This window comes from Mytilus edulis, chromosome 5 (genome assembly GCF_963676685.1).
Source record: "Mytilus edulis chromosome 5, xbMytEdul2.2, whole genome shotgun sequence".
In the NCBI taxonomy this organism is placed as follows: Eukaryota; Metazoa; Mollusca; class Bivalvia; order Mytilida; family Mytilidae; genus Mytilus; species Mytilus edulis.
The window spans coordinates 28,962,790-28,983,644 of record NC_092348.1 but is presented as its reverse complement, the minus strand read 5'-3'; the positions used below and the strand labels follow the sequence as shown (position 1 = coordinate 28,983,644).

General features: G+C 30.0%; 1 protein-coding gene across 4 annotated transcripts in view; it reads right to left on the bottom strand.

The window, feature by feature from the left end:
- Positions 1-20,855, bottom strand: part of LOC139523381 (retinoblastoma-like protein 1) — a 64,398-nt gene that overhangs the window by 14,565 nt on the left and 28,978 nt on the right. For 2 of the 4 annotated variants that reach the window (XM_071317372.1, XM_071317374.1), the window contains exons 8-12: positions 16,528-16,575; positions 15,798-15,978; positions 9,912-10,078; positions 1,359-1,440; positions 418-555 (exon numbers count right to left, since the gene is read on the bottom strand). In XM_071317372.1, coding sequence (XP_071173473.1) covers positions 418-555; positions 1,359-1,440; positions 9,912-10,078; positions 15,798-15,978; positions 16,528-16,575 — 616 coding nt within the window. The remainder of the gene's footprint in view (positions 1-417; positions 556-1,358; positions 1,441-9,911; positions 10,079-15,797; positions 15,979-16,527; positions 16,576-20,855) is intronic. The other 2 variants (XM_071317375.1, XM_071317376.1) reach the window with 1 other exon arrangement.

Here is a 20,855-nt window from a genome sequence, read left to right as displayed (position 1 = left end):
CAATAATAACAACACAAAGCCCATACCGCATAGTCAGCTATAAAAGGCACCCAAACGACAAATGTAAAACAATTCAAACCAGAAAACTCATGGCCTAATTTATGTACAAAATTAACATCATAAATTCATTTACTACTGACACATGTACTAAATGAGGAGCCTCAAAGTCCTTGTGAAAACATGGTTAGTTTTTGTTTACAAGAATTGAACACTCCAGCAAGTGAAATATTTCACAATCATGGTCACCAGGTATTACAGAATGTACACTAAAAGTAAAATTCTCCCTTTTCTTAAGTTGAATGAATGAATAATCATCCAAGTAACAGACACCAGATATCTATAAACCTCGGACATGTTTTTTTATGACAATTTCATCTACAAATTTTGTGAATATTGTATGTAGGTGCTTATACTTACAAATATAGCCTCTTTACTACTTAATCTTCTCTTTTCTTGAGCTACAATACTTTCTAATATTTTATAATAAAGACTCTCTCCAAGCTGTAACCGTCTCTTGGCAAAGTCTATGTGGGCACCTGGATTTTCATCTGTTGGCTACAAAAATGATAGAACTTACATTTATGTAAATGCAGCACCTCTTTCCTTCCACACAGTCTATGTGAAAAAATACTGTGGATCATTGTATTTCACAGGGTGTTCAATTATTGAGGATTGTATAAGTTAAAAATAAAATTAAATATTCAATGGCGTCTGGCCTTTGTTAGTCTTGTATGATTTTTTATTTTAGTTTCTTGTGTATAATTCGGAGTTAAGTATGATGTCCATATCACTGAACTAGTATATATATTTGTTTTTCTGGGCCAGCTGAAGGACGCCTCCGGGTGCTGGAGTTTCTCGCTGCATTGAAGACCCATTGATGGCCTTCGGCTGTTGTATGCTCTATGGTCGGGTTGTTGTCTCTTTGACACATTCCCAATTTCCATTCACAATTTTAATGATTTAGAAACTATCTATTGGATTGTATGCTGACTTTAGCTAAACCATGAAATCCTATATCCAAGAAAATACAATTTCTCAACCCACAAAAAGTTGAAACCTAAGAATATGATTTCAAAGAAGCTAATATAAAATTAAAATTCTTTGCAAAAGAAATGATGAATAAAAAGAAATGAATTTTATGCAACCTTCATTCTGTCAAGTCTGACAGGTGCCTTTAAGAATCCAAAATTATTTATAGTTCTTTTTCCTTTTTTGCGGTTTATTTTCATTTATTTCCATCCTTAAAAGTTTCTGTATTTCTTATATGTATATTCAGTGCATCTTGTTATATATCAATTTTTAAAGATCTGATAATGTATAGTAAGTAATATATCATATTTTATAAATATCAAGATTACCTGAACATATTGGTTACAGAAAACTTCTCCCATTTCTCGCACACGTGACAAAATGCCATCTATAGGATCTTTGGGACATTCACTGCAATATAAAAGATAATACAGATTAAACATCTCATAATTATATTTTATAATCTCTAATCTGAAATTGAAATTTTCCTCTTTTCAATTACAATATTTTTAATTAAGAAGAAATATGAAACATTTTTAAATAGCTCACTTGGAAAGGAATTTAGTAATGATTTAATTTGTTAAATAATTTATAAAGTAGCTGCCTTTCTTCTTTTTTTTTTTTGATACCTGATTAAATCCTTTTCTTGGCTGTCCTGTCTGCTAAGGATTTATATTTTCTAGGCATAAAACAACTTTTATATTTATGTACTATAAATTTGTTCTAAATTGTGACAGCAAAATAACATAAAAAAAATATCTTGTTCACCAATTAATTTCACAAAACAATTAAATTGTACTTATTTGCTTAGATGCATTCCTACTTAATGTCCTAATGAACCTAATGACTTCAAAGTGGTTTTCTACATTTCTTGTGGTCTAAAACAATTTAAAAATGTTCAATCGTTTTTACAATTTAAATTGTAATAGCTTTATACTGGAAAGTGGATCCAGTCACGCTAAACATTTGCATATCAGGTGATCTTAGGAGTGATGGGTAAAGTGCCAAATACGTAAAATCATAAAATTCCACTTACAAGTGCATGCACATGTATTGTTCAACAATAAACAAAGAATTTAAACGAACAATGATCTGAAATTTGAACCTTCAATTTCAATGTACATAAAATCTGATGATTAAGTATAATATAAGTTTACCTTGATATCAGAAATAAACAATGGCTTTTATAATGATCAAAATTTTTCCACTTTTAAAAAAACTTTGAAAAAATATTGCTTCAAAAAAAGATCTCTGAAGTTAAACAAAAATTTCTTTTCAGACTTGATCTAGCTAGTAGTTACAAACACATATTTGCTAATACAAATATACAAGAGTGCACACACTGAAATGTCTCGCCTTCTATACTAGTCATTGATATTATGTTGATAGGTCTAAGTATAAAGCTAAGCTTTATTACAACTGTCACATAAACTTAACATTAACCAAGGTAACTAAACAAAGACCAACGAACCTTGAAAATGAGGTCAAGGTCAGATGAACCATGTCAGGCAGACATGTACAGCTAACATTGCTTCTATACAACATATATAGTTGACCTATTACTTATAGTTTAAGAAAAATAGACCAAAACACAAAAACTTAACACTGTGCAATGAACCGTGAAAATGAGGTCACAGTCAAATAAAACCTGCGTGACTGACATAAAGATCATAAAATATTTCCATACACCAAATATAGTTGACCTATAGCATATAGTATTAGATAAAAGACCAAAACTCAAAAACTTAAATTTGACCCCTGAACCATGAAAATGAGGTCATGGTCACATGACATCTGCCCGAAAGACATGTACACCTTACAATCATTCCATACAACAAATATAGTAGACCTATTGCATATAGTATGAGAAGAACAGACCAAAACACAAAAATTTAACTATAACCACTGAACCATGAAAATGAGGTCAAGGACAGATGACACCTGCCAGTTGGACATGTACACCTTACAGTCCTTCCATACACCGAATATACTAGCCCTATTGCTTATAGTATCTGAGATATGGACTTGACCACCAAAACTTAACCTTGTTCACTGATCCATGAAATGAGGTCGAGGTTAAGTGAAAACTGTCTGACAGACATGAGGACCTTGCAAGGTACGCACATATCAAATATAGTTATCCTATTACTTATAATAAGAGAAAATTCAACATTACAAAAAATCTGAACTTTTTTTTTCAAGTGGTCACTGAACCATGAAAATGAGGTCAAGGACATTGGACATGTGACTGACAGAAACTTCGTAACATGAGCATCTATTTACAAAGTATGAAGCATCCAGGTCTTCCACCTTCTAAAATATAAAGCTTTTAAGAAGTTAGCTAACGCCGCCGCCGCCGGATCACTATCCCTATGTCGAGCTTTGTGCAACAAAAGTTGCAGGCTCAACAAAAATACAAGTAAAATACTTGAAAGTAACCATATCTCAATAGAATAGCATTTGTTAATGTTGTTCTTCATCCGCTACTGTGCAAGTGTAAATAATGTTATTGAGTTGTTGGTTTGCTGTCTATATAATGTACCAGTATACACAGCATCTTTTTTTTTTTTTTTTTTTTAAATACTCTTATAGGTTTCTGGTCACAGAATCTCTAAATTTATATCTGTATGTTTTGGGTAAAAACAATTTCAAGTCAACAGTTTCGTTAAAAATGTTTGCATATCTAAAACTCTTCATTGAATTTAAAGTGTTCTTTTCATTACTATAACTGCTTGAATTATAAAATGTTATTTTAGGAGTTTAATTGTTGATTCTTGTGTCTGGGTATATAAAGTTCTAGTTGCCAATGACTGTTATTCTATATACTATGGTTTGAAATTCAAGCAATGTATTTATTGACTGATATAAACAGAACCTTGACCCCTGGATTCTAAATTAAGCAAATCTCATTAAGTAGGCATATTTTTCCCACCATTGTGAATATTTTCCAAATATACGCAATCTTCAAAATAAAGAGGGATATATTTCACCTGTATATACATGTAATTTTTATAGTATAAAGCAAATGTTTTAATTTAAAGGGGCATTAGTTGTGAAATTCATGTTCACCAATTTACACTCAAATTTTTATAATAAACATGAATTGATTTATATTAACATAATAAAACATATATCCATGAAAATTAAAAATTAAAGAAATTGGTCCTGGTACCCATTAACGGCAAAAAATATGCAGAAATAAGTATTTTTTAAGAAAATAAAGATATATTTTGAATAAGGCATTGGTTAAAATTTGGCTCGATAACATTGAGTTTGTACAATAATCGAGGAAATTTTTGTAGTATAACCAACTGATTTTGATGATACAAAATTTCAATTCATAGACACAACAAAAGCAGGCGTTTCCTGTATGTCTGTGAGAAATTTTCATGTCTCGAAGACTAACAACCCCATTACAAAGTATTTCAGTTCACAGTTATGATCCGAAGGCAATATCTATTTTGGTATATATTTCATAAAGAGAATCATTTCTAAAAAATAAAACATCTTGTGAGAAAAGCTATAAATTATTCCTCGTAAAAAATCATTTAAAACCCATGGAACAAAACATTTAACCATACCTAATACAAAATCCTTTTCATCTTTTGGAAAAGTTTCAACATCTTATAAATTAACTGCCTCCTACTACCCAATAAATTTGTTTGTATAAAATACAAGTAATTATCTAGCAAGTGGGAATTGATTTTAAAACAGCTCTCTACAGCAATAAAAAATATAAATATACAAAACATTGGCAATTAAAGTAAAATTTTGTATGTGAATTCTATATAAATATTGTTATGGCTGTGCTGAGGGTAATTATTAATGTGACTATTTACATCAATAAGATATTCTGAAATGTGTGGCCCAAAGGTCCTAAACCTATGTTGTTCTGCAAGAATCTTTCAGAATTTCAAATCGGAAATCAAAGGCCCACCTAAAATTGTTAGCTTGACTTAATTATATGAGAAGACAGTCTATTTCATGTTTTTCTGAATCGGCTGAAAATGTTTCACTGAACTTCCATTAGTGCAAGAAAGCCAACTCAAATGAAGAAAAGAACACTCAATATAGAAATTTCTGAACCTCTGATCTCTGCTATTTCTATCACAGACCAAGTGGTAGATTATCAAATAAAGTTCGACCCTGAACATTAAAATTATAAAATTCATATCATTGTCATGGAGAAATGATCAGCGCCAAAGAGATAGTATGGGTTCAGGATTTTATAATGGGCAGGGACCAAAATTGTGTTTAGCACATTCTACATTTTCTAAATGAAATTGTTGTGTTTGCAGAAATGCACTAATCACTCCTTATTTCTCCCAACATCTGATTTTTTTTTCTGATCTTTTGGAAATATTTCCAAAGCATTAAAAATTATCTTTAGAACATTGGAAAGAGGGCATAGTCATACTGCTACAAAACCAACCACAGTCAAATTACTGTAAAATCCATTTAATAAAACCTCATTTTTATTTGAAATGTATAAAGAATTCTTTCTGGTTTGGATTTTTGAACGAATTAAGTATCTTTTAAATCAGACAATGCTAAACTAGCCAATATTCACCAATTTAATCATATTACAAGTCGAGTAACCAATTTAAAATATAATGTTATGTCATCTAAAGGTTATAATCATCTATTATTCTTCTCAATTCAAGTCGATTTCTTTTTTAATAAATCACTATTTTTTTCTCCATGCTGTTAATTTAAATGTACATCTAACAAAGGACTTCTCAATTGAATAAGAACTCCTGTAAACTACTGTCAAAGGGCTTTAAAAACGACACTGCTTTTACTCAATAGCGAACTATTACAACTGTTAACACAGTACTGTCAAATCATTTATTTAATCACATTCTTATATCGATGTATATTAAAGATACATTTATTTTCTTTTATATAAAAGAAATTAGGTTTATCTTCTTTTCATCTTCGTAATATGCCTGAAATTAAATTTTCCAAGCGTCTCAAGGAAATCGGAAATTAAGTTTACTGTTTCTTTTGAGTAACGATTTGAAAAGATTTATACACTTATCCTCAATCAGGTGGGAAAGTAGCAATTTACGTTTGAATCAAATTTTAATTTTTGCACCTGTTGCCATTAACTACTATAACAAAACAATTCAAAAGAAAAAAAAAGTATTTAAGAAGTTTCAAACAGTGAAATTGATTAAAATTTCAACTGACAGATATTTCTTTTTAATCTCAATTTACTATAAGTAATTACAATTTGGCAATTACAAATTGTTGACATTTTTTGACGTTTGAGCGAAAAACATATTTGTTCTGTTTTATTCAACTTTGTATCATAGAGGACATTAGTCTGTTCAATTTCAAATTTTTTTAACAATTGTATTTATTTACAATTATGAATATAAAGATTTTCAGATGAAAGTCATAACCTTAAACTTTGTATTAAGCTTTCTAATTCATGTTTTCACTTTTGTCCTTTGAAGGACAAGGGGTGGATTTAATTTTTTTTCTCTCTCCTGTCATTACTTACTAAGGCTTTTGTTTATCTAAATACAACTCTATCGGAATTCATCCATTTAAAAGATTGCTGGGAATAAACAACACTAAAATGTCCCACCTGCTATAACATTTGAAATATTTTAGGACTCTAAAAAATTTGAACCTGCGGTCAATGTCAAATGAAGTGTTTTTCTTACATGAATTCACAAACAAAATATCTTAACAATCAAAAGGTCATGACAGAGACATTTCATATATTGAGTTTAACAAACACCAAAGTGTTTAGTCAGAATGGTGCTAAATCAGTTTAAACTAGACCTTCAACTTAAGTTTGACCTGTAACCTTAAAATACACAGCTCAACTCTGTTGACTTTAAAACTTAGATGATATTGTACATAGACATTTGACTGGACTGACATACACTTGACCTCCATATTTGAAATAAATAGGGTCAATTCTACTTATTCAATAAACATGAATTTGAGAAGCATGTTTGATTAAACACCTACAATGTGCTGGTAAAAAATGCACAGGCAAAATGGTATAAACACTATATTCAGAAATCCATGAATGGTCATCAATGTAATGTAGTCTAAACATAAAAGATACTGTGAAAATAGTGTGAACACTGACTAGTCAAGACCTTGACCTTCATATTCATAAAATAAAAGCTCACACAAGAATCTTACTGATTTTTAGTGCATTTTATGTTTTCAAAGTCTTAGAACCCTGTTCATACTTCAGGTTTCACATCCTTTAAAAGTATCAATGATCCATGAAAGTGAGTTCAAGGTACATGAACTATTTAAAATAGACATGTACTACACCTTACAATCTTTGTATACACCAAACATAGTTGATCTTTGCTTAAGAAACAGACTTAAATCACAAAAACTTAATGTAACCAATGGACCATAAAAATGAGATCAAGTCATATGACTCAAACAGACGGCCATGAATCTCTAACAATCATTCTTTGTATTAAATACAGTTGACATATTGCTATTGGAATAAAAACAAAACAGACCGAACTAATGATGAAAACTTCATCAAAATTCATCACAAATCAATGATATCAGGTCAAGGTCATGTGAACCTTGTCTGACATTGTACCTTGCAATGATTCTCTACATCACCACTATGTTTGACTTATGAATAACTGTTCCTTAACCAGTTGCTAAACCATGAAAATGAGATGAAGGACACCTGAAATATGCCAGACAGAAGCTTTAGCATCGCTATACATATGTTAAGTATGCAGGTCTTCTACCTTCTGAAATATAAAGCTTTATACAAAGTTTACACTGTATAATCCCTTTTTTCCAAATGACCAAGGCAAAATAAAAAAAAAATTTCCCAACTGAAAATTGTTGTCCCTTCATAATAAATATTCTAGAAAAGTGATGGAAATTGTTTTTTAGTCTGAACAAAATTAAATGCTTTAATCAGAATTTAACACAAAGAAGAAGATTATTTAACTTGAGGTTTAATAAGATATTTAATATAGATTTTTTTTTTTTAATGTTTTTCATAAATACATCCTATCCTTTGATTTTTTTAAATTTCATACTCCTACTATAATTTGTAAATTGTAAATTTAAATGACTATCTTACAAACATTTAAAACCAAAAAGTTAACCATCTTTATCTTATAACATGTATATAAATAAAAGTAAATAGTGTATAAGATTTGAACCAAATTCCTATGTTAATTTTACTTTCCCATCTAACCCAGGCATTTTTTCGAATCTATAATATGAATGATGATATCAATGATCACCAGTATCAAGGTCGAAATTGAAAGTGTTAGCTGCATCAATTCATTTTTAACTTTAAATTGTTCCTGGAGAGAAAGCCTAAGGCTACCTTATTTTGCAATTGTACAAAAAATTGAAAATGCAAAAAAAAAATCTATTGAAAACTTTACTCTCTCTCTATATATATTGTTGTAATTTATTCCAGTGAAGAAGGCTGTAATGGGCGAAACATATGGGAATTTGTGTTATAGTTATTAAATTTCAATCAAAGTTTCTGGATACATCTTTGTTCAAAAGGTATTTCCATCTTCCAAGCGACTGTCGTACAAGTGAGAGGTTAGCAAATTAAGCTATAAAACAAGGTTTAATCCTCCATTTTTTACATAAAAAATATGACATTTGTTGTCATTTGTTGTATTTGAGCTTAATTTTGCCATTTGATTAAGGCCTTGTTTTCAAAATTCCAATAGGGAACATACTATATATAATTGTATCAATAAACCAATTTTTCACGACGTTTAGACCATTGGCCTTCTTCAGTTCTTTATTTGATTAAGGACTTTCATTTCAATTTTTCCTCAGAGATTGGTATTTTTTGTTATTTTACTTTTTTCACCAAAAATTAAAATCAAAGTTTTAAATCAATCTCTGTTCAAAACTCAAAAGGTATATTGACCTTCCATGTAATAAAGATGAAATGTACTTAAACAAGATTATACAAGTTTCAGGACCTTTGATCTCACATTGATTTTTTTCACCCCTGGGTATTGTTAAATTCATTTAGGTTTTTAACCCCTGGGGTATTGTAATATTCATTTAGGTTATCAAAACCAAAACCTAAGTCTTTGTAACAAAAATCCTGACTCTCATAGTTGTAGAAATGGGAAAAAAATGTATTTGAAGAAGCAATTTACGCCTGCCTTCATTAGATTTACATACTAATCTATCCTGTAAGTGACACCCAACCTTTCATACAATGATTGAACAATTAACTAATGGAATTGATATTGATTTTTAACAGGTTACAATGAGAATTGTAGAATTGCATCTTTTAACTGGGGTTTTAGAGAGACTGACTTTTTCCACACTTTTTATTTCAATGGTTAAAGAAAAAGAAAAAGTTTTGCAATTCATCACTTCATGTTTCTTCTGTATATAGTACACTAAGTTCCTGTGTATGAAATAGGGATTTTTCAGTCTTGCAGTGCTATTGTATAAACCTTCGTAAAATCTGCCTCCCAAAGCTTTAAGGATGAGGGTGCAACATAAAATGTATTTTGTCCCTTTCTCTTTAGATTAGACCCTGCCTTTCAAATATACTATGCTTGCAGATATGATATTTGATGTAATACAACTTCTTCATGGTTTGAAATGCTTATATGTTTAATTGACTAATTACTATAGTTGTTTTAATATCTGTGTCAATAGGTCTCTTGTGAAGAGTTGTCTCATACCACATCTTTTTTTTTTATAATGACATTTTTGAACATTGTTATACATTTATTTATATAAGACCACATCAGACTACTTCAAAATTTGGAGTCTTAACTTCCTTATTACATACCAGATCTTCACCCATTTTATTTGTTTTACTTTTGACATAAAGAGGAATTAAAAGGGACAGACAGCTAATTAATTTGGCTTACCTGAACATTTCTATAAGTGCATCCGAAGGACTAGTCTTCCTGCCAGACAACAACAACTGTAATTTACCCACGCTTTGAGTGGCTGTTGACACTGGTGTTATCGAAGGGTCTTTGTCTTTCAAATATCTTCTCCCCGTCAGCGGCGTTAGAGGTGCCAAAGATTTGGTCTGATCAAAAAATAAAGAATAACATGGACTTTTACTATAAGGCCAGCTGTTTTTCTGTTGGCATACACACAAGTCACGTTTACGAAAATAAACCTTTCGCATTATCGGGTGCACTAGCATTGTTTTTATCCATCTGATTTTTTTAATGACTAATTGTTCAAAGTCCTAGTTTTTAAGTCCTGTTTTCAAACCACAAATTAGCAGGAATATCCACATAATTGTCTCAAATAATCAATTTTTAATGTTCAATCGAAACCAATTTGTTTTCATTCATTCATACATAGGGATTTAAATTTGTTTACATTTCTTCCTATTAATCTCATTATCCAGTCCATATGTTACCAAATTATTAATCATGCATCCTTCATAAAAAATTATACAGATATATTTTTTAATTTTCCACTATTTATCCATTGTATTTCAGCTTCCCTACGATTTAAATCCCTTCACGATCACAGATATAAACCATTTACTTGTATTTCTTTGTTCCAGTGCACTATATATACAAAGTATTGAGGGAAACTAGAAACAAGTTACAACTTGTTATTTTTCTTTCTCTTTGTAACACCTAGGTAGCTTTCTCTAAATGTGCTACATCGTCATTAAATATCAAATCTGATTACTCAACATGTTATCTGTTTTGATTTAATAATCGTAGAAATACATTTTTGATTTTTTAGTGTATTGCCTAATTATAACTTAATTTAACTATTAATAGTTTTATTTTATCTATCTTTTTCTGTATCTATTTTAATCATCATGACTTATAGTTTTTAGCAGACTCTCCTTTCTGACATATATTTACCTAAGGGATATATATTTATCTATCTAATGCATATGACATCCATGAGGATCAAAGGAAACCGAAAATCTATAAATAGCATTATGCAATGCTAACAAAAATTAAACATTTTTTTACATTACACAGGTAGTCTATGTCTAACATGGAACTTTTATTTTAAAACTAAAGTTTGCTTTAACCACACAAATTATATTAAGAGGTCATTCTTAAGATCTTTTCTGATATATGATGGAGAGTTGTCTCATTGGCACTCACAAGACTAATTGAAGGACCCATTTATGCATTAAAATTCTCAATATTATTATTGAAAAGGGCAGATTCAGTATTTTCCTAAAGCAATATCTTACTTGAGATATCTTACCACTAAAATGACTCTTTTCAATTTAATGCTGAAGGAAATATGTTGTATTATTTAAAGTTAAACATATATGAAAATCAAAGAGTTGTACTTTTAAATCTGATTTTTTTTTTGAGGAAAAAAAGGGGGGGGGGCATGTTTTGTAGAAATGTATTTTTTTTTGGGGGGGAGGGGCTTTACATTGATTGATAGATTAATTTGTAGGTGTTTAACACCACTTTCAGCACTTTTACACTATTTAGGGAGTCAGTTTTTATTGGTTGAGGAACTGGTGTGGCTGGAGAGGGAACCACCAAAATTTGATATAATTACTGACAATCATAGTCAATTAAAATTTGAGAAAAACACAACTGCCACATGCAAAATTCGAAAAATATTTACAAGCCAGTGATAAAGAAGTTCCACTATTTTAACCACTAAGCGACAGAGGCACCTGTCAGTTTTACAAATTGCAAACTTGATATTCAATTAAAGGGGAATTAAATGAATTCTATTTGTTAAATTGAAGATGTAGTAAAAATCAAAATTTCACAGTAGTATTTATTTAATTCCACTCCAAAAAGTGCTTTATAAGCAATTTGTACTACATAGCAATTTGTGAAATAAAAAAACAAAAGAATATTTTAGTATTTGCACATCAATCATTCAATTGGAAATTACACTCCAAATTGTTTTCATCATGCTTTAACCACTGTTACATTTATTGTGGCAGGGCAGTGGACCTTTATACTTAATTTATTAATTGTTGAATTTCACATATTTAAACTACGCATATAATTTTTTTGATGTTGCAGATTACAAGCATTTACAATTTTGACAGTATTCAACAGCGTAGGATGCTGTGCACCTTTAAAAAAATATGGTTCAATCTAATTTTTCACCTGATTAAATCCTTACTCATATAGAAGTATTAAATTCATTCTTCTTTTTAAAATACAATTGACCGATTTTTTACGTCTATCTTAAATTTTAAAACTATACATTACTGTTTCTTCAGTATTTGAACTTTCTGAATGCACATATTAAATCTAAATAATAACCAAATGAAAAATTGAACCATGGCATATCAACTATAGAAATTTAACATGAATCTTTAATTTATAGTTACATTATTTATTACATATACTCAATTGTTGGTGTGCAATCAATATATATATATAGCTTATTAATACTTTAATGTAGTTCGCATGCACTTTAATATAACAACAATTCATATTAAATTGTGTCTAAATATGTTATTCAATATAAACAGATATTAAAACTAATTTTGCCATGCTAATGTTACACAATATCAAATTACTTTAAAACTTAATAATGTGTAGGGAGAAATTCCTTTTAGTCTAAACCTGTGTACTTTTAAAACTGAACTTGCAAGATAATAAGTAATGGTGCTTTCTATTCAATCATCAACATTTTTTGTCAAATTTCTGTAGGTTGCTCCCTAATAACAGCTACTGAAGCGTGCATGTATGTAGGACTGTAATGATACACCCACCTAACAATATGGTCTCATTTAGAAAACGTAAGCTACAGTTCCAGAACTTTTATCAATGCATTTTTGTAAAATCTGGAACTTGAATATGCCATACAGATAATATAGTTGAGATTCACCCCCCTAAAAACTATCATCTTCGATACTTGATAGGGGTGGGTGACGCTGGGCTTTTGTTACTGAGGAATCATTTATTTTCATGGGTATCAGTTTTCGTGGATTGCAAAAAACTTGCATTTTGGTGGATATTTGATTTCATGCTTTTGCCAATCTGTACATGCAAGGCCTGCAGAAAATTTATAAATTCATGGTTCGTCTACACACAAAATCCACGAAAATTGGTATCCGACATATAATAATGAATCTACAGTACACTATTTTTTCACATAATTTAGATTTGAGAAAATGTATACCTTTTCCAATATTAATTTGATTTCATGGGGGTTTGAAATGTAAGGTTGGAATACCAAAGTGTTAAAATAGAGAAAATTGAGTTCATAAATAACACAGCCCAAAATACCAAGAAACATGACAGACAAAGCTTGAAAAGATTACCTATTTAAGTGGTATCCTATTACCTTGTATATAGGAAGTGCACCCCTCCCCCTTTTTCCTCTCAGATGTAGAGCCTCTGCATTCAGTTCAATTTTGTTCACCAAAGTGGATCAATATGTTTTGGTAAAAACCAAATTTAAACTTTTGTCAATTCCCGAAATGTAAGAATTTTTCAGTTGTTATTTTAAAAGATTAGTAGAAAGTGTTATATTAGACCTTTATGAAAGTATCTACTTTACTAAATCTTACATTACTGAGACACTCACTGGTGGTCTTATAAAATAAATCTATCAAACACCTGGGTTGTATTCTCTTATTTTTGTTTTTATTTGAGGACTTTCTATCACCTGGTCGTAACAACCTGATGTCATATTGACATGACATAATGTATGGCACAGATCAATTTCTTCATGGTTTATAGCGAGTTTCAGGTACAAGGCATTAATTCAACAAAAAAGTAATTGCATTTATGAGATCTCAACATAAACGATACAAATGTAAGCAAAAAAGAAAGGTGTTCTTAATTCATGCATGATTTATCGAACATGATTATTATTTACAATTAATAACTAAATCAAACACCTTTGTAAATCATAAAAGCCAAAAATAGACAATATCACATATTGCCAAAAGAATTAGTGCAATCAATTCAGATCTAAATTAGCGTTTCTAATATATAGAACAGGTGAATATATTGACTGAGGTCCTAGCCGCCAAAACTAGTAAAAGCTTGTCTAATAGATTACAATGGAAAAAGGAGGCAAAAGTCAGGTGCTGGCTTGATGCCAGTGAGAAAAAAACACAATACATATCAATTAGCCTTATCATTGTTAAACAAACCGTGATAGATCTTCGAAGATCTTAAGAGGATTAATGTCAAAATCATCAGGAAAGAAATAAAGGAGGGAAAATATTCTCTTGGATCATAGAATTATTAAGATTAACAAAATATAAAACTTTTTAATCAAAAATGAAATATCATTTATCAAATCATACATTTTAAACTCTCTTCAAATATAAAGTTTACTTTATAACTGTTGTTTTGACAATATCTGTTTAACTAAATATTGACACTGTTAGAGATTTCAGCGGAGATAAAAAGATAATACCTGCTATGTTTAACTGACTATTACAAAATCAGCTGATTATCTGGCACTTGATCAAATCTTACCAATTCGATTGTTCTCTAATTGTCAGAGGTCTCAATCAAATTCGTATGATAAAGACGTGTATTTGTTTATAAATCAACAAATACGAGTGGACAAAATACATGTCATATTTCAACTGTCAGACGCCAAATCAAACAAAAACTTCTTGATCATATATTAATGTCTTCTTGATTTCCTTTTGTGGGTTTTGAAAATGTGGGTTTATCTTCATTTTAAATTGATTGAGAGCTCCAATGCTTACAGTAAGCTATACTTCAAGGTTCTCGAGCCAAAATATAATAATATTTAATAAAACTTCAACCAGCTATATATATTTCTCCTTTTTCAGTCTGAGTGTCATAAAATTAGGCTTCACATTATACTCTCTAAACACTAAAAATATTTCTAACTTCATTATCTACTTAAAGGACTCTAAAATACTTGTTCATGCAACTTGAAAAAGACAAACAGAAATACAAGTGGATAAAATGCTTTTTATCCTTGCTCTTTAGAGTCCCGATAAAGAGGTTATTTTTAAGTTCTTTGTCATGAAGTGTGTTTTGAACAATAAACTGACCTAATCAAAGCCAGCTTTTTTTTCTTTATTAAATAAGATAATTATTTTCAAGTACATTCTGAAAAAATAATTTTGATATCCTTAATAAGAAAGTTAAACACAGAAAATTGTGAATAGTTTTTTTAAAGGAGAACAAGTTCGGATAAAATATGTTAATTAATTTTCTCTCATATCCATTTCATTGACCTTTCCTTTGATGTCTCTTTCTTGTTTGTTCTATGTAAACAGATATTTGTATTTTAACATTTTATTCATAAGGATTAACATTTCATTTGAGAGTGAAAGCTAAAAAAAAATCAAGATGCTAAATTTACTTCTTGCAACTGAACTGTATTAGCTTAAAGAATAAAGTGTCTGGGTATAGTGACATGTCTTCCTGCATACTGTTATCTTGGGAACTCGTATGTTCAAATTTAGTCTCTACTTAAATCTTTTCGAACAACTAGTCCAAAACAAAATGTTCCAACATTTTTCTAATGTGTCTTAACAAAAATTCCAAAAAATGACTAATATGTCTGAAATTTAGTATGGTGCATTGGACAGCCATCTATCTATCCCTCAAACAATATTTTCATTATCCTATACAATTTATTGTAACTAAGGGAATTAACTCTTAATTTGTGAAAGTCAAAACTATCAAAATCGAATTTGACTTGTATTTTATAATTCATGACATTGCATTCAACTTAAGAAAGAAGATTTGGTCAAGTGATACTTTAATTACCTTCATGTTCATGTATAATTCAAATATTTTCTGTGGTGTAACACTACTAGAATTTTAACTCACCTCTTCAAAATGTTGTTCTAAATTCTGCTTCAGTTTTATTCGTTCATCTAGTTCTTCAGACACGGTTTTAGATTTAGCTGGAGTTCCTATCTCTTCTTCAGCGTCGTCTCCTAAGAAAATCCTTTCGTCAAAATCTCCGACACTAAGTACAAACTCTTCATACTCGCTATTCACAGCTTTACTGAAATGCAAATCAAACAATCATTTTAATATCATGTGAAATATCCAATTGCAGAAACTTCTTTGCTGCAGTCTGGAATACTAACAAAACATGTGAAAACTTGGGTATTTTTAGTGCAAAAATTGTCAACATTATCAAATGTGTACAAAAATAGTACAAATGTTAAATCGTAACTTGTATGGAATATTATTTTCATTATTATAATCTTGAATTAACCAACATTTATCTTTATAGATGAGATATGGCTAACTACCAACTACAACACAGTGGCTTATTCAATTATTGTTTGTCTTAAATAGTTCTAAAAAAAACCTGCATCAGGCTTAAAATTTTGTACGCTAGACGCCTGTTTCTTCTTTGAAAGACTCATCAATGACCCTTGAATAAAAAAAATCAAATTATGTGCAAAGTTGAAGAGCTTTGAAAAAGTCCAATATCTCAAAATGAAATGAACTGAAGGTAACAAATGTTAGCTATTTTCGTACACTTTTGAAGATGATGTTAATATGGAGAGAACAGTTAGCAATGAACCATCATGCCTTAACTAACCTGACTAATCTCTTGGCTAGCTTTTGATGTTCTTTGTTGATGGCCAGACTGAAATAAGGCAGGTGAAAACTCAATGATGATATATATGAACAACATCAAAATGCAGGAGTATGATGCAATGAAGAAGAGACAAGAGACAGCAGAGTACAACATACAAATACATGATATGATTTTTTTTATTTTGATGCTTGAAGGATCATCTTCAATCCAGGGGAAAAATATCAATGACCCAGCTTGAGGTTCAAAATAAAAGTCTTAATACAATGATACATTTTGATTCTGGTAGCATAAATTTGTAATTAAATTTTGTACCAAGACTCAGAATTCAACTGCTCAATAAACTGGATTCTGAGTTGAGCACAAAGTTAGTACCAAGTATGGTTTTATGACCAAGAGCCAACAATTTACATCCATGACGTCTTGTAAATTTAACAATTCTCCATTTTTTAGTGAACTCTCATGCAATATGGTATAATGTGCAGAGCACCAATTCAAAGATTATTTTTCAAACATGCAAAAACATAAATAAAACAGCTGTATAAATTCTAATGAAGTCTTATACCATGTATAAGTCAAGGTCAATTTTGTCAAATTGCTGTGATTATAGCATCAACTTTTGTCCATTATTTTAATTTCCCTCCTCACCGACAATGTTGCTTCAGATTACAAGATGTAATCCAGAATTAATAATATTTCTACGGGACTTTAGTCTAATTCTTACATTCAAATTCAAATTACAAGATTAAAAAGAATTCTTATTTAATAATGACAATGTCCTTGGTAGTAGTTCCTTGCAAAACGTAAACAAATGATAGAGTCATAGACATCACAAACAACGTAGATTTCAAATCCGTTAGAAATTAAAACGATACTGTATCCATGTACAGCAAAATTAAAAGATAATACGAAACTTCTAAATTTAATATATATGTTAATTTAAGGGTTGAGGTTCGGCAATTTATTTAGACCAACAATACTCATTAAAGACCTTTCAATACATGGGTATTTATTTTTATACAGGATTTGTTATACTAGTCTTTCAGATATTTCATTCTTTATTCCATAGAACATGAAAAAGTGAATTAAGCTACTGTATCCCGGCACCACATCTCAATAACAAGTAGAATTCAGCCCACACCTGAACTACTTTTTTTACTAGGATACAGGGTTACATTGTTCCTTAAGGTAAACTTCAATTACGAAACAAATATTACGGCACATGGCATATAATGCAAGTAATATATCACTAACTTCTTGAAACCTGCAGGGACAAAGGGAAAATCTATATGAATTCACAGTTCATCCAAATGTTTATTTTAACAAACAACAATCACTTGATCCTAACAAAGATTCAATACGTCAAATAAAGCCTTGATATAAAGCAACCACTAAATTAATTGACTAAGTTGAGGATTATTTTGATTATAATAAAATACCTTTTAGCGATATTTATATTTGTAAAAAAGATGACGATTAAGCAAAAAATAAATCTACATGTCTAGTACATTTTTCTTTTGCTACGTAACTGTAACGTATAAATATCTTTTTTATTGACTTAAGAATACCTTTCAATTTGGACGATATTACAATATTCAATAAAATATCTTGATAGATACTTTTTATGACACTTTATTAAACATCCCATTCTAGTAATCATGTGGATAAATGCAATAAGCTTGTAAGTCTTCAACCTATAAAATTGATTTTACCTTTCTACATGTAAAAGTTACTGTCAATAATGATATGAAATGCCTCAAAAATCATAAACAAACCATAAAACTTGTATACAATTCAACACCAACAAGCTATAACTAGATCCTTCAAATGGCACGAAATTTTTTAACACCTATAATTGATCTGCATTAACTTTCATAAAATTTGTAATACTATTTTACGTTTAATTTGAAAGTTTTTAGATTTAAACGAATACATTTCATGATGACTAATTTATCGATTTTGCATCAAGGATAATAATACTGCTGTGTCAGCAGTTTTTGTCGAAAAGTCAATTACATCTTTGTTTTTTCTGTGAACAGCAATTGAGAATTTTCAATGGGACACTTGCCAAAACCCCCCACAAGCAACTTCTCTCAAACATAAAAATCTAAGTAAACATCATATAAGCTTAAAATATAATCTTTTTCCAATCAACAGAAGATATAAAATACATCCCAGATAAAACAGTCAGAGAAATTAAACATCCTAACAATCATCAATTGAACATTATCTTGGCAATAAAAGATGGCTTAATGCCCATATTTCAGCAAAGCCATTAAAACACTATCAAAGGACATTTACAAGGAAATTAAATAACAATGCTATCTGATAAACACACTTCCATCTAGGACAAAATTCTGACCAAATAAAGACACCATCATAGATCTGGACCTTAACGAGAAATATATTCATATGCAAAAAACTTTTTAACCATCAAGTCAAGAATAAAGAGATGTGGTATGATCAGGCCATGCAGCCATTTGGAGGACGATTATTGTTTTCAGACACAGATTTTAACCAATCAAAAGACTGGTTTTGGGGTTTCGAGCACAAATTTGTACTTCAAGCACTGATCAGTACTTTGTGACCCCAGGCCCAGGATTGCCAATCACAGATTTAAACCATAAAGGCTTCAACAATGAGCAAAGCCCATACTTGCATTGAAAGCTTCAAAAGTCCCTGACATAACAAAATGTAAAACAATTCAAATGAGAGAACAAACGGCCAGATTTATGTAAATAACAGCAAACGAAAAAAACAAATCTGATATTCAGCAACAATTGACAACCACTGAATAACGGGCCCCTAACTTGGAACAGACACATACAGAATGCAACATTTAGTTTTTATCATTATTAAAGTATTGCTTTTTCCTCTTTTGTAATGCTGTGAAACTTGAGTCAACATGTCATTTCATGCTGTCAACTTGTCATATATTTTTTTCTGCTAGGAAGAAGACTGTGGTGACGTATGGTGTCATATGTCATGTGTTACTATAAGCCTTCTCATGTAACCAAAGCTTTGCATACTCTGCCTGAGTTTTATTGATGAAATGAAAACTGGCTTGCCCTTTCCTTTTGACACAATTATTCAACTCCAGTCTCCAGCTAATTTATTGAATTTTCAGCATTCATGCCAATCCCAAAAATTTTAAAAGGGAGTTCTGGTCTAGAGAAAGGGGAGCAAGAAGTGGTCAAGTCTTTAGTTTGTTGATATAACATAATCATAAAAAAAATCAAATGCAGACATTCAGCTACATTTTGTTTAAATTTTTATTGTTTACAGAAATGGAAAACTATATTAAAAAAAAAAAAAAAAAAAAAAAAAAAAATCCATTTTGTATATATTGACCTTTATACCACTAATATGTTTTAATAACTTTAAGACACTGACAAAAATTGATTGCAAATATAATATTTCTTTTTATGCAGATTTACACAATTATTCATTACATTTCTGACAATTCAGTAATAAATATCACTTTAGCAGTTTGATATTAGATCAATCATAAATATTCCTATAATTTATTGTTATCAAGGTAAAATCTATATTCAACTTCCTTTGAATGCCTTTTTCATCATTATCGCAGCTTAAATACATTAAAATTGATCACCTTTTTTATACTTTATCAATAAGTTATTTGATGGATAAATAAAATGCGATGCAGTGTCACCCTCTGCAAAGGCACACTTATTTAAAATTGTTATTGATGTATTTTCCTCTTTCAATAAAAGAAAATTAGAAATCGGAGATGAAAAGAACTTATTAATCGTTGTTTTTAACATCTACGGAAAATCTATTAGTAAAATTTGTATTGTAATAGACAGCAATTAGCACCTTAATTATCTCAATAAATATACATTTCTGTACCTGGGACCAAGGTACAACAAATAGGTAAAAGATATAGAATCAACTTGCTTGGGAAAGCAAAAAATAAATTCACAAGAAAACACTTATGAGAGGAACTGGCTCAATGCATGTGAACACTAAAAGACGTGCAATTTTCAACTATATATAACACGACAGCGTCGGGCAACACACAAACTCTTATCAAAACTATGAGTGACACAGGATGCTCCAAAAAGGTTAGAATATCTTGGAACCAATTATATACCTTTCAAATGTGTCAGGTTGTCAAAGTCGTTAATGAGTCAATGTAGCTGAAGTACTATAGGAAATAGGTCTGCAATCAAACTGCTACACACTCACAATAATAAACCAAATTTTGATTTTGACCTTGAATATTTTACTAGATCAGAAATAATATGAATATAATTAATTCATGAATTAAAAATACTCAAATTATACTCTTAAAAGGCAAAAAATAAAAA